This window comes from Zalophus californianus, chromosome 1, assembly GCF_009762305.2.
Source record: "Zalophus californianus isolate mZalCal1 chromosome 1, mZalCal1.pri.v2, whole genome shotgun sequence".
NCBI lineage: Eukaryota > Metazoa > Chordata > Mammalia > Carnivora > Otariidae > Zalophus > Zalophus californianus.
In genome coordinates, this window is record NC_045595.1 from 54,772,768 (window position 1) to 54,799,105 (window position 26,338).

Genomic DNA, 26,338 nt, shown 5'->3' on the forward strand with positions numbered 1-26,338 from the left:
ACAATTCTCCAGTGGCCTTAGTACCAGCTTGCTCATGCCAGTCTCCTGTGGGCCACTGACTGTCCTGGCTCAACTTCCATCACATCTAAGCACTGCCTCCTGGGCGCCTTGCCACTCACTTGCTGGTTTTTTACTTCAGCCAAAGCAGCAATCTGCCATACTTGTAGGTCCTCAAAGGACCTTCTAGAGATGGATTTGGCCTTCAAGGCAGAGGAAGAGTCAGAAACCGATTTGGTAGCAGAAGTGCTGAAAGGAACGCCTGTCAACAGCCTTACCTGGATCCTGCCAGGGACGAGGTTGTCCGAGGTGGTGAATATGAGCTGCTTGGCACTGGATGTCTCCGGGGAAGCCAGGATCACCTTCCCAGTTCCAGCTCCATCTGGGCTGGTCAGGATGAACTGCTGCTTGGGGGATCCGGAGGCGTCCACTGCGGTGACTATCTGGATCTTCTGTCCTGTCTGCTGGTCTGTTACAATCTACAAGACACAACATGGAGGCTGCTCTCACGGAGTATCATGCGACTTGTGTACTTGCAGATGGTGCTCAAAGTGGTGACCGCCCAGTGCCGTCCTGGAGTCAATGCTGGTCCAAGATGCAATTTCACCAGTGCATGGTGAAATGAGAAAAATAAAACACAACCGTGAGCTTTTCAGAAACCAATTTTCATGGAGCTAATTTTATTTTAGGATGATATCATTCCTACTATTTTAATTAAAATGTCCTTTGGGGCGGTGGTGGGGTACTAGATGAAGGTGGTCAAAAGATACAAACGTCCGGTTTTAAGACAAAAAAAAGTACCGGGGTATGACATATGGCACAGTGACTGTAGCTAACTGCTGGGTGGTGCATCTGAAGGTTGTTAAGAAGGTAGATCCTAAGAGTTCTCATCACAAGGAATAAGCCATTTTTTTCTTTTTCTTTTGTACCTATATAAGATGATGGATATGAACTAAACTTATAGTGGCCATCATTTCATAATATACGTAAGTGAAGTCATTAAGCTGTACACCTTGAATTTATACAGTGCTGTGTGCCAATTATATCTCAATAAAACTGGAAAAAGAAAAATCCTTTCTTTTATGAAATGGAGATAATAATAGTAGATGATAAGTTTAACTTAAAAAAAAATGCCCTGTCCTAGGCATAATAAAGTCCAGTGAAGTCCTGACCCTGACTCCTCCAGAGACTCCCACCGTTCACCATTCAGGGGGCCAGCTGTTGGAGTCCGCCTCTTTCCAGAGTCCCTGCCTAACTGCATTGGTTACAACTGAAATAGTTGCTATAGCAAGACGGACTTGTCATTCCTGCTCCTGAAATTCTCTGAAGCTGTTCTACTTTCTGTCCTGCCTTCCTCGAGGCCAAGTGCCCAGCTTTGGAATGCTGCCCACCTTCTCCCTGGGGCACCAGCAGGCTCTCACAGCAAACAGGATTTTGGGGGCTGTTGTGGCTGGGCCTTGGATAAGGGGAGAGGTACTACATCTCTAGCTGGAACTCCCTTCCCTCCACCATATTTATGGGCAGGTCTGGCATCCGTGCTACATCTTGACGGATGCTGACTTGTGACACAGCATTCCAAAGTTCAGACAGCAAACTCACAAAGAATCTAGCACAACAACTTTGCCAACTATCCAATATGGAAAATCAGACAATGCTGGTTAGTTCAAAAAAAAAAAAATGACAAAGATCCAATCACTTCATTATGTTTATGGAGTGTCCACTATATGTCAAACTCTGTTCTTTGTACTAGGGATAGGGACATGAACACAATAGAGCTCCTACCCCGTGGAGTTAACCTTATATGGGGGAAACAGACCATGAACACTGATATTGTAGAGTATCAGTCATGGTAGGTGTCATAAAGAAAACTTAAAAGTAGAGTAAATGGACAAAGCATGTCAAGGGGAAGGAGGCAGGGGGGCTGCTTTAGAAAGAAAGATCTCTCTGATGGAGGTGATGTTGAGCAAAGACCTGAATGAAGCAAGAGAGGAAGCCATGCAAATATGTGGCGAAGTATGTTATAGGCTGAGGGCACAGCAAGCTCAAGACCAGAAAGAGCAGACTGGGAATAGAAGATGCATGAACAAATCCTTAGCTGATGGTGGCGCATGAATCCCAGCATAGCATCATTTGCAACTGGTCAAGGTCAAAAGATCTTGAAGGCTGAAGAACAGATTTAGAGAATGAAAGGAAGTACCTTTCATTGTTACAACCTGTGGCATACACACTCAGAGTCCCCTGGAAAAGTAAAACATGAGACAGAAAACTTTGTAAGAAGAATTCTCTTACACTTTTCCTACCCAATGCTGAACTGAAAGACTGCAGACAGACTGGCTGACACACACTTCTCTCAGCTGCCACAGAAGGCACTCCTACCTTAGTTAAAAGGTAACAAGTTGGCCTTTAGAAGGCCCTTATAACCCTGAGATCTGGGAGTAAAATGTCTGACTTCCTTTTCATGTCTCTCAAAACTTATCTACTTCCTAAATGACTTTCCCTGTTAACAAATGAAATAGTCATGTGATTGAGAGGGATCTCCAATCACCAGCTATAACCAAGGCGAGGCTAGTCGAAGTCCTTCACGTGTTCAGAGGTGACACACTCTGCACCTGAGTACACAAAGTCACTGGCATGTCACCACCTTTGATGCTATTCCCCAGGCCTCTTGGTCAAGGCATGGCAGGTATGGGGCTGGGCAGGGGTGGGAGGTAGGAGTAACTGGGTCCAGCTGCTCTTGGTGACTCTATGTAACATATCCCAAAGCTCAGATTATTTTTTTTCCCCCTAAAGATTCAGGCTCACAAACCCCCAGGGTGACCCTCAGGCAAACAAAGGCCTTGCTGACAAATATCAGCAGGCAGATACCTGTTTAATGAGACCAAGGAAACAAACTGAGGATGTATCCAGACTTATTAAATTTCCCGAGGAGGGGTGGTAAAGATGTGCTGTTGGTAGAATCATGTCCCCCCAAAAGAGATGGTTACATCCTAACCCCCCAGGGCCTGTGAATGTGACCTTATTTGGAAACAGGACCTTTGCAAGTGTGATCAAGTTAAGATGAGTCCATAATGGAAGATGGTAGGCCCCAAATCCAGTGACTCGTGTCCTTACTAGCAGGCCTGTGATGACAGAGGCAGAGACTGGAGTGCTGCAGTTGCAGGCAAGGAACCCTGAGGGTTTCCGGTCACTACCAGAAGCTAGGAAGGCACAGAAGGATGCTTCCCTAGAACCTTACAGCGAGCATGCCCCTAGCAAATACCTGAATTTGGGCTTCAGGGCTCCAGAATTGCGAGAAAATAAATTTCTGTTGTTTTAAGGCACAAAGTTTGTGGTAATTTGTTATGACAGCCCTAGGAAATGAACATAATAGGCAAACTTTATTTAATCTCTTCACTTGGAACAAATGTTCATACTCTCTGCTTGCAAACAGTAACAAATGGGGGGGGGGGGAAGAACCTAAGGAGGAATGTCTTGTTTTCTCTGTGACTTTTTTTTTTTTAAGAAAGAGAGAGAGCAGGGAGGAGGGGCAGAAGGAGAGGGAGAGAATCTTAAGCAGGCTCCATGTTCAGTGCGGAGCCCAACACAGGGCTTGATTCCATGACCCTGAGATCATGACCTGAGCTAAGAATTGGACGTTTAACTGACTGAGCCACCCAGGTGCCCCTCTGTGACTCTTAAGGCCTCCCGAGGCTGGCTACATGGTTAGTACTGCTACAACTCTTGTTTTGAAAAGGTACATTTGTTCCAGTGTGACTGATATATTAGGGACTATCCTGTGCATAATATAAATCTTGTGTTTATGCATGACTTCTCCTAAGAAACAGTACACACACAGAGAATGATCCCCAGGTGAAGTGAGCGGGGTGGGCATAGCCAGCTCAGTACATGTGGTGTTAAGCTTTCCCTGATTTCAGATCACCCCACTCACAGCAACTCAGCAGCTACAATCCTCCCACATCCCCTCCACAAGCAAGCTTCAGGTCTCTTTCAAGGAAAAGTGCCATATTTATGGTTGTCATTATGTGTTTCTTAACCATTTAATGTATGTAAAACCGCAATTTAAATAAGATCAAATTCATACCTGCTTTTTAATGTGTCACCAACAAGTTCTGAATATTATGCCACTAACCCCACATACCCCCATAAGCCCTGTGGTTTCCACTGCAGAATTTTGCACAGTATGCAAATTTTTAGAACACATATGTCACATTATAGCACAGCTGACTACATACTCTACTGGCCCAAGGCCCTCTCTACTTCTACCCCAAAAGGACCTCAAAGATCTGACTTACTGCCATTCTCCTCCATGTTACCCACTCTCTGTTCCAGCCAAGCTGAGCTCGTCATTCATGTTGTAAAGAAGAGTCTGCAAATGGACAGCCTGAAGGCAAAAGACAGCCACTGGATAACTTTTGCTTGACCTCTCAGGGTTTAAAATTTAAAAAACTGGTTGGCACTAGCTGAGGATAGAGTATTTACCATAAAAATCAGACTTACAGTTCTTTTGACAAGCTGTCCCCATCCTTGCCCCCAAGTTCCCCTGTGGTTATCAACTGGCTGTGTGTGGTCGCTCCTTTGGATGGGGCACAGGCTCTCTGTTTGGCCCTAATTCCCACCCTGCCCACCTTCTTCACTGCCACCTGGTCCTGTAAACACAGTTTGTGATCCTGAAATAGGGCTTTGCAGCTAGAGCTGTGAATGGAATGCTCATTCTACTGCTTCCCAACTGGGTCACTGTGTAACAGTTATATGTGCTTTCTGAGCCCCTGTTTACATATCTTTAAAAAAGAATTATTACATCTGAAGGCAGATGGTACGAGCCCCAGAATATAAGAGGACCTCGCTAAAAGTATTTCCTGCTCTAAGCTCTCACATACTTGTCTCCTCATTGGGAAGCCTTTTTTACTCCTTTCACCTCACTGAATCTCCCCCTCTGACTTTGGCTCACTCACTCACTCATTCATTCCTCAAATGCTTACAAAGGGTCTATTCTATGCCGGGCACACTTTGCTAGATTACAGGCATGATGGAGATGGCTCCTGCTCTTGTGAAGCTTCTAAGTTTAGTGGAAAAGTGGCAAAAACACAAACAGAACAGCCAATGAACAATTTGTGATAAATGTTATGGGAGAAAAGATCTGGCTAGAGTAGGAGAGAGTAACACAGGCCCTTAACTTTTTAGAAAGCGAGGTCAAGGAAGGCTTCTGTGTCAAGGTGGCATTTAACAAGGATTCAAGGCTAAGAAGGGAGTCAGATAAAGGTTTAGGGAAAAGTGTGTTCTAAGCAATGGGAAATGTTCTGGCATATGGAAAGCCCTATGAGGAAGGAACTCTTAGAACTGACATCAGGCCTGTGGACAATGAAGAGTGGCTCAGGAGCCTAGGGAGGGGGGTGGGCTGGCCCTAGGAGAAGTCAGGATTTCATTCCAAGTACAACAGGAGCCACTCAGGGGTTTGCCCTCCTAAATCAGGGTCTTCAGGTTTCTTATGCTATTTTATATCTATCTTATATACTATTTTATACAAACATATATTTTTAAATACATATATAAAATTTGTCAGATTATTACAAGTCGGTATATTAAAGCATAACAAAGGACAATAGAAGAGATAATTAAAAGTAAAGGCAAAGAAAATCTGTTAAAAATTTTTTTGACCTATGCAAAAAGGTACATGAATCTTTTACTCAAATATAAATTTTTAACTCATGAGTAATTAGTGCTGCTCACAGGCAAAGATCAAACATATTCTCCATTCAGCCTCACTAACTCAATCCCTAGAACGTTTATGTAGATAAAATATTTGACAAAGCTTTCCTCCCTGAATAACACAAAACAGTGTTTTCTAAATACATTCAAGACTTGAAGTGAAGGAATGATGGACTTTGCATTTTAAACAGATATTCCTGGATGTTGGATGGAAAAAATATAGAACCAAAAAAGTGGAAACTGAGAAACTGTTTGGATGTCCCTGGAGGAGCCCAGGTGGGAGCTGAAGATGGGGGCTGCGGGTCTGGAGAGCAGGGGATCACTGCAGGATGTGTGCTGGAGGGAGGAGCGACAGCACATGCAGGTGGGTACAGATGTGAGCACTGGACGATGAAGAGCCGGGAATGACTCTCGGGTTTCTAGCCTGAACAATGACTGGCATGGTGGAGGGAGCAAGGGTTGGTAGGAATTCAGAAGTCTGTTTTTGGCCTGCCAAATATGAGATGCCTAAATAGATATGTCAAGTAAAATACCAGATAGATGAGTGTGGAGCTCAAAGTATATTTCTGGTTTCAACTTCAATGTAAAGAGCTTAGAAGTCACCATTTCATCTTTACAACAGAAAAAGCAAGATAAACTGAAAATCAGTGACTTTCCTTGGACTTATCAGAGAACTTGAGTGTGCAGGGCAAATCCATCCCCAAATCTGGAGAGGTGGATTCACAAAGTCTGAGATCTGCTTAGGTGGTACAGAAGCCAACCCGGAGGAATATTTAAAAGGTAATTACAAAGAGCTGCTGGAGACTTAGCACAGACTAGGATGGGAGTAAGAAACTCCTGGGGGCCACAGTCTTGGGAGGGTCAGGGATTTTAGATCTAGGAATCCCACCTCGTTCTCAAGGTGAAGAGATGAGAAAGATTCCCTGGTGGCTCTGGTAGGGGTAGGGGAAGAATTTTTGTAAAATAGGGCGCCTGGGTGGCTCAGTTGGTTAAGCGACTGCCTTCGGCTCAGGTCATGATCCTGGAGTCCCGGGATCGAGTCCTGCATCGGGCTCCCCGCTCAGCGGGGAGTCTGCTTCTCCCTCTGACCCTCTTCCTTCTCGTGCTCTGTATCTCTCATTCTCTCTCTCTCTCTCTCAAATAAATAAATAAAATCTTAAAAAAAAAAAAGAATTTTTGTAAAATAAACTCAAGGGTTTCTTCTGTAAAATAAACACAGGCCTATTCCCCAGGGGAAAACACTACTTGAGTCCTATCCCACTTGGGGAAAGGGCGTTTCTTCAACTCCAGGCCTCTTGGACCTTTCTATCTTAGAGAAAGGGGTGGGCAGTAAGGGAATAATACACACTTGTGAAGGTTACAACCTGCAATATGATTTATAAGAAATATGTAATTGGTCATTCAGATGACAAAAATATATTTTTCAGATATATTCGATCTTCACCCACAGCTCCTAAAAATGCTTTAGAGCCAAAAAAGTGAAACAAGTGTCTTGTTATTAATGAAGGTGACTTTTGGGACCCCTCCCAAGGGCAGGGGCTGGTTGCCAGAAGGATCAACGATGTGATTAAAAGGTTGGAAATTTCAGTACCACCCCCCAACTGGGTAGGGGTGTGGGGGAGGGGCTGGAGGTTGAATCAGCCAGTGGTCAATTACTTAATCAATCATGCCTATGTAATAAAGCCTCCATAAAAACCCAAGAGAACAGCTTTTTGGCCCTTTACAGAGAGCCTCCATGCGTGGTGAACCAGAACACTTCATGTGTCACCAAGCTGGCCCCAAGCTTCACGAGGACAGAAGCTCCCTCATTTGGCACATTGCCCAAGGTATCTTCATCTGGCTGGTGATCTGTATCCTTTAACAAACTGGTAACCATAAGTGCTTCCCTGAGTTCTGTGAGCTGCTCTAGCAAATTAATTGAACCTAAGAACATCATTGGAACCTCTAATCTGTAACTGGTTGGTCAGAAGCTCAGCTAATAGCCTGGGACTTGTGACTGGTGTCTGAGGTGAGAGTAGGGGTCAGTCTTACAGGTCTGAATCATTAGTCTGTAGAATCTGATGCTATCTCTGTGCTGATAGTGTCAGAACTGCTTGGTGTTGTGTATGCGGGACCCCTCCAACCCCACCTCAAAGTTGGAACTTGGTCCTGGAACTCATACAGGTAGCCCAGGGACACAGGCCTACTAAATACTGAGATTTCATCATAAGATGATAGAACGCTTTCCCTCCCTGACACCTTACCACCCTACCAACAGGGCTTCAGTATAACAGTGGATTACAGATGGAAGAGCTTCAAGACACACACTCTCTGAGGAAGAATATCCAAGGAAGCCCAAAGTCAAGAGGAGAGACTAAGACAAAGACACTAGAGGAATCTGAAGCCTCTGGACCTACAGCCACAGCAAACATCACACACAATTCAACCTAGCCAGATTAACATAAATCCTCATAGTAGAGGCTTATTTACTTCAGTTCTTATTACCCAACAACAGATACTGTCTGGTTTTAAAAATAATATGTATAAGGCATGCCAAAAGGCAAGAAAAACACAATTGGAAGAGATAAAACAAGCAGCAGAATCAGACTCCAAAAGGACAAAAATCTTGGAATGACCAAACAAGAAACTTAGAATAGAAAGATCAATATGTTAAGATCTCTAGAGGAAAAAGCAGACAACATGGAAGAACAGATGAGAAATGTAAGAAGATGGAAATTCTCAGAAAGCAGGAAAAGTACTTTCTTATTTATGATTTAAAATTGATATAAATTTTAAGTATCAGCTTAGATACTCAAAAACAGTAATTTTTGTTTATTACATATTTATGGATGAATAAGTAACAGAAATGCAAAACTTATACAGCAGTGATATTTCACCTAGAGAACTAAAAAAGATTAAACAGTATATACAGCATAATATATAGTTAACTGTGAAGGGTAATGGGCACCCTCATACTGAGCTGGTGGGAATATAAATTGGCACAACCTCTTTGGAAGGCAGTCTGTCAGTGACTGTCAAAATTACACATGGACAACTCAGCTAATATCATACTCAAAGGTGAAAAGCTGAAAGCTTTTCCTCCAATTATCAGGAATAAAACAAAGATGCCTATTGTTGGTGCTTTTATTCAACAAAGTACTAGAAGTCCTAGCCAGTGCAATTAGCCAAGAAAAATAAGAAAAAGGCATTCAAATTGAAAAAGAAGAGGTAAAACTGTCAATATTTGCAGACGCCATGATATTATGCATAGAAAATCATAAAGACAAGGGGCGCCTGGGTGGCTCAGTCAGTCAAGCCTCTTGACACTTGAGCTCAGCTCAGGTCTTGATCTCAGGGTTGTGAGTTCAAGCCCAGCATGGAGCCTACAGAGAGAAAAGAGAAAAAAAAAGAAGAGAGAAGAGAAGAGAAAAGAATAAAATACCTAGGAATAAATTTAACCAAGAAGGTAAAAGAAGTGCACACTGAAAACTGTAAGACATTAACAAAAGAAACTGAAAACACAAATAGAAAAATATTCTGTGCTCCTAAATTGGAAGAGTTAATACTGTCAAAATGTCTATACTATCCAAAGCAATCTACAGATTTGATGCAATTCCTATCAAAATTCCAATGGCATTTTTCATAGAACAAAGTGATCCTAAAATTTGTATGGAACCACAAAAGATAAATAGCCAAAGCAACCTTGAGAATAAAAGAAAAAAGCTGGAAGCATCACGCTCCGATTTCAGACTATATTATAAAGTTATAGTAATCAAAACAGTATGGTACTGGCCTAAAAACAAACAAGTAGATAAATGGCAAAGAAGAAAGAGGCCAGAAATAAACCCACACATATATGGGTCAATTAATTTATGACAAAGGGAGCCAAGAATATACCATGGGGAAAGGACAGCCTCTTCAATAAGTGAATGATACTGGGAAAGCCACGTGCAGAAGAATGAAACAGGACCACTATTTTACACGATATACAAAGATCAACTCAAAATCAAAGGAAGACTTGGGGCACCTGGGTGCTCAGTTTGTTAAGTGTCTGTCTCTTGATTTCAGCTCAGGTCATGATCTCAGGGTTGTGAGACTGAGCCCCAGGCCGGGCTCCCTGCTCACTCAGCACAGAGTCTGAGTGGCATTCTCTCTCTCCCTCTCCCTCTACGCCCCCCCGATTCTCTCTCTCAAATAAATAAAGCCTTAAAAAAAAAAAAAAATCAAGACTTGATTTTGAGACCTGAAACCATAAAACTCCTAGAAGAAAACATAAAAAGGCAGTAAACTTGACATCAGTTTTGGTGATCTGATACCAAAAGCAAAATTAAACAAGTGAAACTATATGAAACTAAAAAGCTTCTGCACAGCAAAGGTTTCGAAACCATCAACAAAATGGAAAGACAACCTACTGAATGGAAGAAAATACCTATAAATTATATATCTGTTAAGGGGTTAATATCCAAGTTATATAAAAAAACTTCAAACACCTCAAGAGCAAAAAACAAACTGATTAAAAAATGGGCAGAGGATCTGAATAGGTATTTTCCAAAAGAAGACAGAAAGTCGGCCAACAAGTACTGAAAAGATGCTCAACATCACTAATCATCAGGGAAATGCAAATCAAAACCACAATGAGATACCACTTCACACCTGTCAGAATGGCTAGTATCAAATAATAATAAAAAAAGCAATTAACAAGTGTTGGTAAGGATGTGGAGAGAAAAGAGCCCTCATGCACAGTTGGTAGGAATATAAATCGGTGCAGCCACTATGGAAAACAGTGGCTTTAATTTTTAAAAAAATTAAAAATAGAACTATCATATAATCCAGCAATTCCACTTCTGGGTATTTATCCAAGGAAAACAAAAGCACTAGCTCAAAAAGATATACGCACCTTAATGTTCACTGCAACATTATTTATAACTGCCAACATATGGAAACAACCTAAGTGTCTATAGATGGATGAGTGGATAAAGAAAATGTAGTGTGTGTGTGTGTGTGTGTGTGTGTGTGTGTGTGTAGTGTGTGTGTGTGTGTGTGTATTTACATAGAGTATTATGTGTGTGTGTGTGTGTGTGTGTGTGTGTGTGTATTTACATAGAGTATTATATGGCCATAAAGGAGAATGCAATTTTGCCATCTGCGACAGCACAGACAGACCTTGAGAGCAGTATGCTAAGTGGAATAAAGACAAAGACAAATACTATATGATCTCACTTACATGTGGAATCTTAAAAAAAAAACGAGCTCATAGATACAGAGCACAGATTGGTGGCTCCCTGAAGTGGGGAGGTTGGGAGGGGGTCAAAATGGGCAAAGGAGGTCAAAAGGTACATATTTCCAGTTATAAAATAAATGTCATGGGGATGCAATATACAGTACGGTGACTACAGTTAATACTACTGTGTGGCATACTTGAGAGTTGCTAAGAGAGTAAATCTTAAAAGTTTTTAGTATGAGAAAAAAAATGTCTAACCACGTATGGTGATGAATGGTAACCAGACTCACTGTGATCATTTCACAATATATACAAATATCAAACTATTACATTGGGGTGCCTGGGTGGCTCAGTCGGTTGGGCGTCTGCCTTCTGCTAGGGTCATGATCCCAGGGTCCTGGGATCAAGTCCCACATTGGGCTCCCTGCTCAGTGGGGAGTCTGCTTCTCCCTCTCCCCCTGTCCCTCCCCCCCATGCGCTCTCTCTCTTGCGCACACGCACACACACTCTCTCAAATAAAATCTTTTTAAAAAATCATGATGTTGTATACCTGAAGAATATGATGTGATAGGTCAATTACACCTCAATAAAAAAAAAATTACACATGGATACATCCTTTCTCCCAGCAATCCTAGTTTGAGGAACTGATTCTACAGATGTGCTAAATTAAACAGGTAAAAGGTATTCACTGCAGCATCCATGGGATATCAAAGTTGCCACTCAAGAGAAAGAAGGAGTTATTTCTACCACATGGGAACTACCTCTAAGAGATGTTAAGACAAAAGAGTAAGGTGAGCACAGTCTAGAAAAATCTCTACATGCATGAAAAATACGCTGTACATATTTACACATGTGTTTTTGGTCTATATGTACAGCCTGTCTCTGAAAAAACAAGTAAGCAGTATGGTAATAGTGGCTACCTCCTGGGAGAGACCTGGGTGACTTGGGGAAGAGGAGGAAGGGAGATGCATCATTTACTCTGTACCCTGTTTGGTGTGGTGTGATTTTTCACAGCAATGAGTACCTGAGGGGGGCCAGGAGAACTTCAGAGCAAGAAAGGAAACGTCAGATGGCTGAGAACATGGGAAGGACAGAAAAGTACTGACATCCAAGAAGGGATGTGCAGGAATAAAGAGCTAATAGAAGAGAGAAATAGGGAAGGAGGTGCTTTAAGAGCCCAAGTAAAGATCTCAAACTCTTAAAAAATATATAATAGCAGAAGTCCTTCCTAGTAAAATGTGAAACTTCAATATATAAAGTAGGTAAAACAAGTATTTTATCATATATTTTATAAGCTCAAATTCAAACATTTCTTTAGGTCAAACTCTGAATATAATGATGCTCTCAAAACATAAACCTGAAATGGGGAGTATAGAGGGGTACCTCAGGAAAACCTTAAAATACACAGAAATGGCAAGAGAAGCTTTATACCAAGGTCTGCTCCGAACAATGAACATGGCAGTACACGTGAGCACACCAGTGATCTCCAGCATGTCAAATTTGGTATATGACATGATCAAGTGGGTTTTTCTTTTTTTAATCTATCTTGATTGCTTTAAAAACTGGATTACATATTTAAAAAAAAAATCTGAACCTGATGTTTATGTCATGTGGGAAGCAATGAAGACAAAATTTGCAAACCACTGGCCTGGAAACACTGCATTATGATGAAAACCTATTGAGATTTATTGAGAAGCTACTTTGTGATTGGATGGGTTCAATTAAGCCTCATTCTCAGACAAGTGGGTGCTCTTCTATGGCTCTTCCTATCTCCCTATCTCCTTCCACAGACTCCACCCTAGACCTCTGTAACCCCATAACGATAGCTCTCAACTCTAGACACAAGGCTACTTCCTCCAGCCTTCCCACTTGGCCCCAAAGCCCTTTGCAGCCATTATGATGACAAGATACTGATAGATACAAGTCTATGTTCTAGATCACTCAGTGCAGGCCTGCATAACTAGATATGTTTGGTCTGGTGTTGACTGCCACATTATTGTTATTAAAAACAAGAACATAAATCCTGGAATGAGAGAAAAGAGCTTTTAAAGGACTTAACTATGACAACTGATGACATTTTAGAATATCAACTATGGATTAGACAATGGCATGTTTCAATATTAAATTCCCTGATTTTTGATAACTGTATTGTGATAATGTAAGAAAATGTCATTATTCTTAGAAAATACATACTGAAATATTTAGAGCAAAGAGGTGTGCTATCTCTATTCTCAAAATAATTCAGAAAAAATATACGTACATTCACTTAGAATGTTAACAGCAAACAACTGGTGAATCTGGGTAGATGTACAGGATTTCCATGTACTATTTTCTGTAAGTTTGAAATTATATAAAAATAAAACTTAAAAAAATTATAGTTGCTAACATTGGTATTTGCTTCCTATAAGTTTGCAAGCATTTAATCCTTTCAAAATTCTATTAAATAGGTATTATTATTGTTGTCATTTTATAGCTATAGAGGTTACAGAAACTTTCTCCAGAGTCACATAGCTGAGTGGAGACAAGATTTGATCCTAAGTCTGTTCCATTCAGAGCCAAAGCTCCTAAATGTCACCTAGCCCTATCACCCTTACTGTATAATCTTTCCCTCCTAACTTTAACACAGAAGCCACCATTTGGGTTCTAAGCATTGTTATTCATGAAAACATCATAGCACTTATTCTCTTCCCAGGACTTAAGGCTTTGGAGATTATCACTGAAGTCAGGGCTAGAAATGAAAACTCACTGAAGCCATCACCACCAACAAAGAACCAAAAAATCATCCTATAACCTTCATTTTCCTTAAAAACAAAACAAAACAAAACAAAAAACAAACCTTGAAATACAGTCAATTCAGCTGCACTCAGGGTATGTCCAATTTTATTGACAGTTCACAATGGAAAGATTTCGACTACATTTACTATATATAAAGCTCATGCCAAAGGCTTATCTTCCCCAGAGAGACTAAAAGCTCAACACCAAGCATCTATTCTACAAGACTTCTATTCAAGGGACCTTACTGCATTGCATTCCAGCCAGGACAGCAGTGTCACCATGGGCCAAGCACCATGGCATGGGGATAGCCCACTGTAAGGAATGGGATGCTAGAATGGCCCTTAGGAAAAGAGAGATTCTTCTCATACCAAAAGGGGGAAAGGTGTACTCTTGATATATACATTAGCTACTGACAGTCTCCTGGAGAACTTTCTATGTTCTCATCTGCCCTCAGATGGTTATGAGCCCATGATGTATAGGCCATGATTAAATGCAGTTAGCTCCTTTCCCAGAGTTGGGAGAGTTAGGCAGAATCCTAACACATACTCCACAAAACTATAAAGGACCCATTTTTAAGTCGTAATGATCAAATAAGGACAAAATAAAAGAGAAAAAATAATTTAGCTATAGAGTTCTTAATTCTGAGGAACAGTAAAACCTTGTTAAATGCTGGGCCCATTACTTCTGAATTTCCAAACACTCAGCTACATGTTTCCTACTGGTGTGAAGTTAAAATGACTTATATATTATGAGCTTCAGTGTTTATGGTAAAATATTACACAATACAGACATAATGGGAATATAATCTTTTAACTTCTTTCATTTTACTCATTAGAACTCTTTTATGTTTAGTTTATAATAGGTTAGTCCAAAAAATCACTTTTAAGAGTAGGTAAACATTATAGAAATTACCTAGTTACAATATCATCCTGTTCACTTATACCAAGCTTGGAATAAACTGTAAATGAAGCAATCCTTTTACTTATTCACTCAAATTATCTGTCCACCCTGGTATTCTCTCAAACTCGTGTTATGTAACTAATATTTTTTCTGCCATTCATCTTTTTTCATGTTTTTTGTTGTTGTTGTTGTTTAGCCTTTTGATTCAGCTTGTTGAGGTAACTTTGAATCTTTAATCTGTGTGTCATCAACATATTATCCCTTCCTCCCAACTTGTTGACAGTGACTTCAATACACACATCTTCTCAGAGCCCTGGGCAAGACTAAACCTATCATAAGTGAATACCAATTAGTTAATAACAATAATACTAGCAATAATTATTGCAGATAATTAGTACATACTGAACCATTAGTATGTGCCAATCACTGTTCTAAGCACTTTACAAGCAATATTCCATTGATTCCTCAAAATAACCTTATGAGGTTTACATACATTTTCTAAATGAAAAAAATCGAGGCACTGAAAAGTTAATTTTTAAGGTTGAAATAGCTAAAAAGTGGGGCACTGAATCTGACTTCAAGTGGGGGCCCATATACTTAACTACGAGGACATACTGCCTCTCAATTTGGAAGCATTTAAGTAATTAAATGGTATACTGATCCCAATAGTTTCGAACAATAGTTTAAACTTTTGCATAAAAAGTTAATCAATCAATGTAAACTTTTTCTTTTTTAAAGAATAAATGAGGTTGTATTTTACTTGATGCCCAAGAAGCACAACTCGTTAGTGAAATCCTGAGGTAGGTTTGTTCTGCAAAGGATTCAGAAGACAGGACTACCTTTGGGCAGGTGGCTGGAACCAAGTGGGATTGGTGCAGGTACCTGAATTCGCTGAGGTGAAGCTACCGCAGAGTCGGCAGAGATTATCTGGATGCGCGGGGAGGGGCTGGTCATCCCTGGAGATTCCGGCCGAGAGGTCTGTGTCCGTGGTACCTGTTGGGGAGAAGTGGGATGGATCACAATGGAGCTCAGAAAAATGCCCAGTGGTAGCTGGGGACCATGCCTCTTGCTTTCACTGTGGCTTTGAGTAATAAACTTGAGTAGTTCTGGTGTTTGTACCCAGAGTGACAAAGGACTAATGAGATACTGCCACAGGATGGCTGTAAGAAAATACAATCTTAAAAGAGCTATTTCTAATGCTGAAAATGCAAAAACAAATACCCCCCCATAAAACAAAAAAATTCCCACAAAAAACACAGAGGAATTTCAAATCTGCTCTATACAACTTTAATAAATAGCTGCTAGGGTAACTTTTTAGAAATGATCTTTGAATGTTTTCACTGTCTCCAAAACCAGCTGTAAAACACTCCTTTAAGATGATAGTTTCCAGAAGAAAGATTCTCATAACACCATAAAGGATGGCAAAAAGAACCAGCACTACACTGAAAAACTACTTGTGAAAGAGTCCTGGTAATCCCCCAGTCCCACTGGGATGGGGCTGGGAAAAGCCCAATCAATTATACAAAGGTCTGGAATTTAGTCAATACCCACCAAAGGCAAGGTTCAAGGTCCTGAGTGGTCATCTGGGCACCTGAAGTGGGCAGTTACTACTTTTCCTTGAATAAAAGTATATCATGGGGCACCGGGGTGGCTCAATCCGTTAAGCGACTGACTCTTGATTTCAGCTCAGGTCATGATCTCAGGGTCATGAAATCAATCCCCACATCGGCTCCACACTGGGCACTGAGCCTGCTTAAGATTCTCTCTTAAGGGGCGCGTGGGTGGCTCAGTCGGTTAAGTGCCTTCAGCTCAGGTCATGATCCCAGGGTCCTGGGATCAAACCCCATGCAGGGTTACCTGCTCAGCGGGGAGCCTGCTTCTCCCTCTCCCTGCTCATGCTATCTCTGTCACTATCTCTGTCTCTTTCTCTCTCAAATAAAATCTTTAAAAAACAAAAGATTCTCTCTTAAAGAGTCTCCCTCTTCCTCTGCCCCTCCCCCGTTCACATGTGCTTGCTCTTGTTAAAAAAAAAAAAAGAAAAGAAAAAAGTATATCATGAACCATGCTTTATAAGCTCTTCCAAAAAACAGGCGGGGGAACATTTCTCAATTCATTCTATGTAACCAAAACTAGGCAAAGACATCACAAGAAAACTACAGACCAATATTCCTTATGAATATAGGTGCAACAATCCTCAATAAAACATTAGCAAACTGAATCCAGAGGCATATAAAAAATTATACACCATGAGGGCACCTGGGAGGCTCAGTTGGTTAGGGAGCTGCCTTTGGCTCAGGTCATGAACCTGGAGTCCTGGGATGGAGCCCTGTATTGGCCTCCCTGCTCACTGGGGAGTCTCTTTCTCCCTCTCCCTCTGCCCCTCTCCCTCCTCTCATGAGCACATGCTCTCTAATAAATAAAATCTTTAAAAAAACTTATACACCATGACCACGTGGGATTTACCACAGAAACAGAAGGTTGGCTCACCATATGTATGTAATGTAATCTGCTGTATTAATAGAGGATAAAAGCCTCAAAATCTCAATTGACACAGAAAAACCGTTTGACAAAATCCAACACCATTTCACACAAAAAAAAACATTCAACTAACTAGAAACAGGAAGTTCTCAATCTGGGGCACCTGGGTGGCTCAGGTGGTTAAGCGTCTGCTTTTGGCTCAGGTCATGATCTCAGGTCCTGGAATCCAGTCCAGTGTTGGGCTCCCCGCTCAGTGGGGAGCCTGCTTCTCCCTCTCCCTCTGCCCCTCCCCCCGCTCATGCACACTCTCTCTCTCAAGTAAATAAATAAAATAAAGAGTTCTCAATCAGATAAAGAGTATCTATAAAATACAGCTAACACAATACTTAATGGTAAAAGACCGATAGTTTTCTTTAAAAATTTGATTTATTTATTTGAGAGAGAGAGAGAGCGTATGTGCAACAGCGGGGATGGGGTGAAGGGGGTTGGGAGGAGGCGCAGAGGGAGAGAGAGAATCTTTAGCAGGCTCAGCACAGAACTCTCACGGGGCTTGATCTCATGACCCCGAGATCATGACCTGAGCCAAAACCAAGAGTTAGTTGCTTAACCAATTTGAGTCACCCAGGCACCCCAAGACTGCAAAGTTTCTAACTATAAGATAAGAAACCAAAGATTCCCCCCTCCCTCCCAAAAAAGTCTGTTAGAATAAATAAATTCAGCAAAGCAGCAGGATACTAAGTCAACACAGAAAAATCAGTAGCATTTCTATACAAAATGAACAATCTGGAAATTACAAAAAAAAAATTCCATCGTGAAAGCATCAAAAAGAATCGATTGCTTAGCAATTAAGTTAACCAAAGAGGTAAAAAAGACCTGTATAATAAAATCTATAAAACACTGCTAAAAGAAATTAAAGATATAAGTAAATGGAAACATATTCTGTGTTCATGGATTGAAAGACTTAATATTGCTAAGATGTCAATACTACAAAGTGATCTACAGATTTAATGCAACCCCTGTCAAAATCCCAGTGTTTTTTGCAGAAACAGAAAATCCATCCCAAAATTCATATGGAATCTCAAGGGACCCTAAACAGATAGCCAAAACTACCTTGAAAAAGAACAAAGCTGGAAAACTCACACTTCCTGATTTTGCTACAAAGTGAAAATAATCAAAACAGTGTGATATTGGTATAAAGACAGACATAAAGACCAAAGGAACAGAACAGAGATCCCAGAAATAAAACCTGGCATATAATGGTTAAATAATTTTTGATAGGGGTATCAAGATCATTTGGTGGGGGCAAGGACAGTCTTTTCAACAACTGGTGCTGGAAAAACTGGCTATCCACATGCAAAAGAATGAAGTTGTACCTTTAACACCATGAACAAAAATTAACTCAAAATGGATCAAAAATCTAAATTTAAGACAGCTACAACTACAATATCCAGTATACAAAGAACTCTTAAAATCCAACACATAAAAAACCTAACCCAAATAAAAAATGAATAAAGGACTTGAATAGACATTTCTCCACAGAAGATACAAAACAGCCAATAAACACATGAAAAGCCATTCAACATCACTACTAATCATTAGGGAAATAAAAACCAAAACTACATCAAAATGCCATCTCATACATACTAGAATGGCTACTATCCAAAAAACCAGAAAATAACAAATGTTGATGAGGATGTGAAAAAACTGGACTCTCATACACTGCTGGCAGGAATATAGAATGGTACAGCCTCTTTGGAAAACAGTCTCACCAATCTTCAAAAGTTAAACACAGAGTTGTCATATGAACCAACAGTTTCACTCTTAGGTATATATTCAAGAGAAAGGCAAACATGTTCACACAAAAAATTTGTAGATCAATGTTCAGCATAATTCATAACAGCTCCAAAAGTAGAAACCACCCAAATGACCATCAACTGATGAATGGATTAAAAAAAAAAAAGTGGTATATCCATCCTATGGAATATTATTTAGTAATAAAAAGTAATGAAATACTGATACATGCTACAACATGGATGAAATCAATCATAAAAAAACACATACTGTATGATTCCATTCATATTATAGGCAAATCTGTAGCTAAAGAAAGTAAATTAGTGGTTCCCAGGACTTGAGGGGATGGGGGAAGGGGGAATAACTGCTAATAGGCATGGAGTTTCTTTGGGGGATGATGAAAATGTTCTGGAATTAGTGGTGTTGGCTGTATAACACTGCGAATGTATCAAATACGTATCTTTTTTTTTTTTTTAAGTAGGCTCCATGCCCAATGTGGGGCTTGAACTCACAACCCTGAGATCAAGAATCACATGCTCTACTAACTGAACCAGCCAGGTGCCCCAAAACTATATACTTTTAAAGGTGAATTTTCTGGTAAGTGAAACACATCTCAGTTTTATAAAGCACATCACAATTGATTAATTGCTGGGGGTAGTCATGAAAAGCTTTTTTCTTTCACAGCATTAATTTAACCAACCAAAAAGATTACATTATAAAGACAACAGAATACAATATTTTCATAGTGATATTCAGTTTACAAAATGCTTCATGTAAATTAGTTCTGAGCTAAGATGTAGGCAGGAAAGGCAAACCCTGCAAAATACATCTCCCAGTATCCATGTACACATATTTCCTAGCTCTGTTTATTTGTAAGTATGAAGAAAAGACTGGCCAGTCACTTTATCAGAGCACATTCATTAAATCCTTCTTTAGTAATGAACATTCGGCATTTCGGTTGAATCTATTATTACTCTGCAAGTTAATTCTACCAATTTCAGATACATGGAATTCTTAACTAATAGACTAATAATGCTAACTTTCTGATTTAGATATTCACTTTACCTGTAAGACATTTTAAAGCAATCAACATTATATGAGTACCACAGGCTATGCAATCAGATAGACCCAGGCTCTGAAATATGTACTGTCATCCTGAGCAAGTGACTTAAATCCTCTAAACTTCAGTTTCCTCAAATTTAACATGGACATATTATGACTACTTTATGAGACTGATGGGAGGGTTAATGAATAATATGTTAAGTATTATTTCCATTCAACACATAGTAACTATCAATACTATCACAAGCTTCCTGAAAATTCTTCTAGAGCCTGAGTTATAAACTGTGTATAAATGTTGTTACATGTGATAAAAATAATAGTGAAGCTCTCCTTGGACAGGAAATTCTTTTTTCTTATTATAAAAAAATATAAGGGGCACTGGGATGGCTCAGTAGGTTAAGCATCCAACTTGTGGTTTCAATTCAAGCCATGATCTCAGGGTCACGGGACTGGGCCCCACATCAAGCTCCATGCTTGGTGGGGAATCTGCTTGAGATTCTCTCCCTCTGTCCCTCCCCCAACTATGCTCGTGCTCTCTTTCAATAAACCTTAAAAAAAAAAAAAAATTCAACCCTACCTCACATCATATACAAAAATTAGAAAACATAGGTGTAGAGCTTCTTAACCTTGGATTAGGCAATAATTTCTTACTATTACACTTAAAACACAATAAACAAAAGAAAAATACACAAAATGGACTTTGTCAAAATTAACAACTTTTGTGCTTCAAAGGACACTATATAGAAAGTGAAAAGTAACCCACAGAATAGAAGAAAATATTTGCAAATCACATATCTTAAGGGATTTGTATCAAGAATATATAAAGAACCCTTATAATCAATAAGAATACCAAGAAATAATTTAGAAATGGGCAAATGGAGTCAAACATTTCTCCAAAGAAAATATTCAAATGACCAATAAGCCCACGAAAATTGTTCAGTATCATTAGTCATTAAGGAAATGCAAATCAAAACCACATTAAGATACCACTTTCCACCCCGTAGGATGGTTATAATAAAAAAGAAAGATAAGAGTTGGCAAGGATGTGCAGCAACTGGAACTCTCATACACTGCTGGGGAGAATACAGAATGGTATGGACACTTTGGAAATAAGTATCAGTTCTGCAAATGGTTAAACATAAGAGTTGCCATACTATTTTGCAATTCTACTTCTAGGTATATACACCAGAGAAATAAAAACATCTGTCTACACAAAAATTCGTACATAATTCATAGCAGCATTATTCATAATAGTAAAAAAATGCAAATAACCCAACGTCCATCAAGTGATAAATAAAATGTGGTATATACATACAATGAACATTATCCAGCCATAAGAAGGAATGAAATGGGATGCCTGGGTGGCTCAGTTGGTTAAGTGTCTGCCTTTGGCTCAGGTCACGATCCCAGGGTCGCAGGATCGAGTCCCACATTGGGCTCCATGCTCATTGGGGAGTCTGCTTCTCCCTCTGCCTGCCACTCCCTCTGCTTGCGCTCTCTCACTACCCCACCCCCCCGCAAATAAATAAAATCTTAAAAAAAAAAAAAAGGGATGAAGTATATTGTGGATGAACCCTGAAAACATGCTGAGAGGCCAGACATAAAAAGGCCACAGATTGTCTGATTTCATTTATATGAAATGTCCAGAATAGGCAGTTAAAAAAACAAAACAAAATCCCAAACAACCCAGAAAGTAAACAGTGGTTGCCTATGGCTGGGGAATAAGGAAATTGGGGGTAGGTGGGTGACACCTAAAGGGTGTAAGAGTTTCTTTTTTGTGATAATGAAAAACATTCTGCAACTAGATAGTGGTGATGGCTACACAACCTTATGAATATAATAAAAGCCACAGAATTATATACTTTAGGTAATTGTATGATATGTGAATTATATCTTAATAGAGCTCTTAAATTTTTTTTTAAATGAATGAAATCAACAAATAGAAAATTATTTAAGGAGTCAGGATAAAGGTCACCTTTAGGGAAGAGGGTACAGGCAGTAATTGGAAGGAGGAAGGAAATTCTATTCTGCCTTTTTTTTTTTAAATAATCTCTATGCCCAATGTGGGGTGTGAACTCATGAGCCAGCCAGGTACCGCTCTATTCTGCTCTTATCTGAGTAGTGTTTACATGGACATGTCCTCTGTGTGATAATTCACTGTGTCACACACTTAGGAACTGTGAACTTATGTACATTACAATAAAGTTTATTTAAAAGAGTAACAGTATTAAAAAGTATTTCATAGGGTCTCAAAGAAGCTTTCTATGTCAGTAAGCGGAAAAAGACTGTTGTCCATGCTTCACTTGAACCTGCTTTGCATTAACCCTCTGCTACCCTAGAGCTTGCTGCATGCTGGGTGTGCAGAGCAATCAAAAGTGGTTCTGCCTTAAGAGCACCTGCTGGGGAAGACAGACGGCTGTAGTGGAAGCAGCACAGACTGGGTGCTAAGACTGCTTTTTGCCAGCTTCTGTGTGAGCTAGTTTAAACTTTCTAGACTCTGGTTCCCTCACCTGTTCAAGGATATGCTTGCAAATTTTATGATTCCTTTTGTATGAGAAGCCCAAGGGCCTCTACAAATTTGCCTGAGAGGGGTATAGGTCATGTTGGCAATGGGTTCCCAGTAGCTCAATAACAAATTCAGATTAGATGAACAACCCAAAATATCCCTTGAATTTAGCAGAGGAATGCTTAACTCTGGAGGTGACAGGTTAGTGGGAAAATATTTAGGATCTCCCCCGCCCACCCCGTGACCTTTAGAGACAAGGTGTGTTCTAAGTGGCACTGGGGCAGTTTGATATGATCTGGCTTGAAGGCAAAGTGATGCCACAATGGGACTGCTCGGAAATTCTTGCAGCTGTATGAATTTAGAACCTGATATTATAAGTACACATTTAGGTGAGGAATCTACTTTTTTTCCAGAAGCATATCGCTGAATATCATTTAGCACAGTGATAAAAAGCCAATTTGGTAATAGGACATAAAAATATAGATGCAAATTAACTAGCGGGAGCATCTCCTTCCCTGCCTACCTTTTCAGTACCTGGTGTCAGTCTTGGCCCTCTGCCTTAGCCTACTTTCTACTCCTTCAATCCGCTCAAGTTGCAAACGACAGGATCATTAGTTCATACTGAGGTATAAAACACCTGGCAACACCCAGATGTGCCTTATACCCTGGCCAGAACACTTACATTTTAATAGGAAAATGGCTAGTCCAAAGGACCCAATTAAACCATAAGCAAGGAGGATGTGAAAGTATGTTTGGACATAGACCTTCCAGGGCACGGTCTCTGACTCACACTTAAAGGGTAAAATCAGTGGTTCTGCTTTGCATCTTTTCTAAAGTAAACCGTGTTAAGCATCTGCCTTCAGCTCAGGTCATGATTCCAGGGTCCTGGGATAGAGCCCTGTGTCAGGCTTCCTGCTCAGCAGGAAGCCTGCTTCTCCCTCTCCCTGCTGCTCCCCCTGCTTGTGCACGAGCTCACTCTCTGTCAAATAAATAAAATCTTAAAAAAAAAAAAAGTTAACCATGCTCGCCCAACACACAAATGTTTACTGTCTAAAGAGTTTAATAAAAGCCCTGCTCCTCAGGCCAGCCTTTCCTGATTCCTCAAGTTGATATACAGGTCCTGTTCTGGGTGCTTGGAGCTCCTATATCTTAGCAGGTGCCCCTCCACAAGGCACCTACTGTAACTGCTTGGTTTTGTCTACCTCAGAGGGCAGTATGAAACATTTCCTATTTCTCCTTTTACTCCCAAGGCCAGGTTCATTTTAGGGCCACAATGATTGCTTGGTGAATAAACATTTATTAACTTCAGGAATGAGTAAGAAGTCTGTTTTACAGTCCTTGATCCTGGGATTCTGTTTACACCTTTTCTTCTTTTATTCCACTCTCATGCCCGTCTGCTAATCAGACATCCTGCAGGTACTGCGTAACACCTGCTTTGGCAGTTTATTACATAAACCCAAGGAGTACGGGCTTTCACTGACATACCTGCGTTTATGAGGCTGCTAGGAAAGTTCATACATTTTCACCCTGGAGAACCTTCTCTATTCGATCATAATAAGATGACATTGCTTTGGCAGTTTTTTAAGGAAAAAATTCTTAGGAAAAATTTCTGTGGTTTACATGCTAAAAGATGGACATCTAGGTTGAAGAGAAAGCCCACAGCACTGAGCTAAGGAGCAAATATTAAGTTTCTAAATCTATAATTTATTCTGAGTTTTGGCTGTAACATTCCCATGGGTTATTAACAGGGTAACCAACTTCACACTCTGTGGAAAAAAAAGATCATGCAGAGTTAATATGTTACAAATCTTAGCCACGAACTTCCGACTTCTAAACATACCCAGTGAAATAATGAACAATGTAAATACCTAAGTAGGGTAAAGGGTTTCAGCCATGGGATACCTTCAGCCTGAACTGAAATGCTCCACATCCTCCTTTTATTATTTCAAAGGACCACTAAGTAATAATAAGTGTAGTGAAGGGTCAATGGGCAAAGAGTTAATCCCTCTTTGTTCTGCAACTTGCAGCATAGAGAGAAGAATCCACAGGAGGCTGCCAGTCTTGAAAGTGCTCATCCCTTCCCTCATACAAAGGATTAGGACCTTACAATGCCAGGGTGTTGTGTTCCTAAAAAATAAATTCTCCTGATGACTGGTAAGTTAGGCTCTTCTTTATGCTGGAGTCAACGAAGGATTCAAACCTGAACATTACAAGTCAGCCTCATTTATATCAGAACTGACTATCCAATTCTTAAATTTGCCAGTTGATAATATGTTTAAAAAGATAAAATCACAGCCCTATATTTCTTTTTTTTAAGATTTTTTAAATTTATTTATTCATGAGAGACAGAGAGAGAGAGAGAGAAGCAGAGGGAGAAGCAGGCTCCCAAGGAGCAGGGAGCCCGATGCGGGACTCGATCCCAGGACCCCGGGATCATGACCTGAGCCGAAGGCAGACGCTTAACCATCTGAGCTACCCAGGCGCCCCCAGCCCTATTATTTCTTGGCACAAAAACAAAGATCCACACAGTCAACAATCAGTAGCCACATTATGTAAAAACAATGAGGTGTTTAAGAGCATCTCCCTGTTCATAAGCAGGTAAAACTGTTGAAAACAACAAACAAGTAAGCAGCTTTTGCCCCACCTGAACTTACCTAGCATACTCAAATACAAGTTCCTATGAAGACATAATTTGCTAGGTGCTAAGCATAGCAACACACACTAAACTTAATTCTTTCAAAATACATAATAGGTGTCTAAATCCACTGCTATTTTACCAACTGCTCTAAAAACAAGTTATCTATGAAATACACTGCATTACAAGGAGGCTTCTCCCAGAAACAGAATGAGAACAAAATCGCAGTCTTGATTTTTTAGGACACTTATACTTACCACGCCAATGGCTCCCTGCAGCTTTATTTACATTTTTTCTCAGCAACCTCCCAGGCCAGAGAGCCCAACCCGAAGGGCCAAGGGTTGGTTGGGGAAAACGCAGGCATTTGCTTTCAAACTGCCAGTACAGATTCCATTCACCAAAACCAGGCAGAGCTGTTTAAAGATGCCCTCTCTATGACCCTGCTTGCTGAAGGTCAAGTACACTATCACTCCCTGTAACCCAGGAAGCAAAATTGACACGTTCCTGCCAGTTCCCCAGCTGCTGAAGCGGTTTGTCTAATATGATTAATTGCTTCTAAGGAAGGTGTACTTTGCTTTACAAAGTTCCCCCTTCACCTAGATTGTTGCTTTTGCTAAATGCACCATCCTCCTCTCCCCATCCTCACTGGCTTCCCCTTAAAGACCACCCTTCCTGAACCAAGAGCTCCTGAGCATATTACCATGGAATCCAACCAACTCAAAACAGTTTTAAAACTAAAAAGAGTGGAGGGAAGATTTGGAGAATTCAGAAACACCGTGTTCTGAATATAGCATTTTGAACTTCACAGTACATCAAGACAACATTTTTTTGAAGATACAGGGTCTCTGCAAGTTACTATTCTACTCAAAGGCAAGGCAACATAACAATCTACATTACATACAAAACAACCATGAGAATAACAGCACTGGGCTCATTCAACAAATATTTTACTACACCCACCCAACATGTGCCAGGCATGTGAATTCAGGTTAGAGTTCTTGCCTCTGCAGCCTCCCATTCTGGCAGGAAGGTGAGCACATGTAGTCCTTGCAAATGAGGGCATAGTAACTGGCTGCTCAATGGCTTCAAGTCTCAGTCTCAGTCCTCCCCCAAGGCCACAGCCAAAAGGGAGCTCCTGATGTCACATTTGAGGTGGGGCTGTAACTAATACTCAGAGCACCTGTCTCTAAGCCAAACTGTAGCCTTCTGTTTGCCATGGGACTCACTACCTGTTTTAATACCTAGTTTGGCTTAGAGACAGGTGGGCCCCTTGACTGGTACAGAATGG

The 26,338-nt window shown here is 40.4% G+C and overlaps 1 protein-coding gene across 7 annotated transcripts in view; it reads right to left on the reverse strand.

The window, feature by feature from the left end:
• Positions 1-26,338, reverse strand: part of NR2C2 (nuclear receptor subfamily 2 group C member 2) — a 98,008-nt gene that overhangs the window by 28,233 nt on the left and 43,437 nt on the right. For all 7 annotated transcript variants that reach the window (XR_003518473.2, XR_003518472.2, XR_003518474.2 and 4 more), the window contains 2 exons: positions 15,461-15,571; positions 276-476 (listed from right to left, as the gene is read on the reverse strand). Coding sequence is in view for 3 of the 7 variants with exons in the window: in XM_027586447.2 (XP_027442248.1) it covers positions 276-476; positions 15,461-15,571 (312 nt within the window). In the remaining 4 variants the exon portion in view is untranslated. The remainder of the gene's footprint in view (positions 1-275; positions 477-15,460; positions 15,572-26,338) is intronic.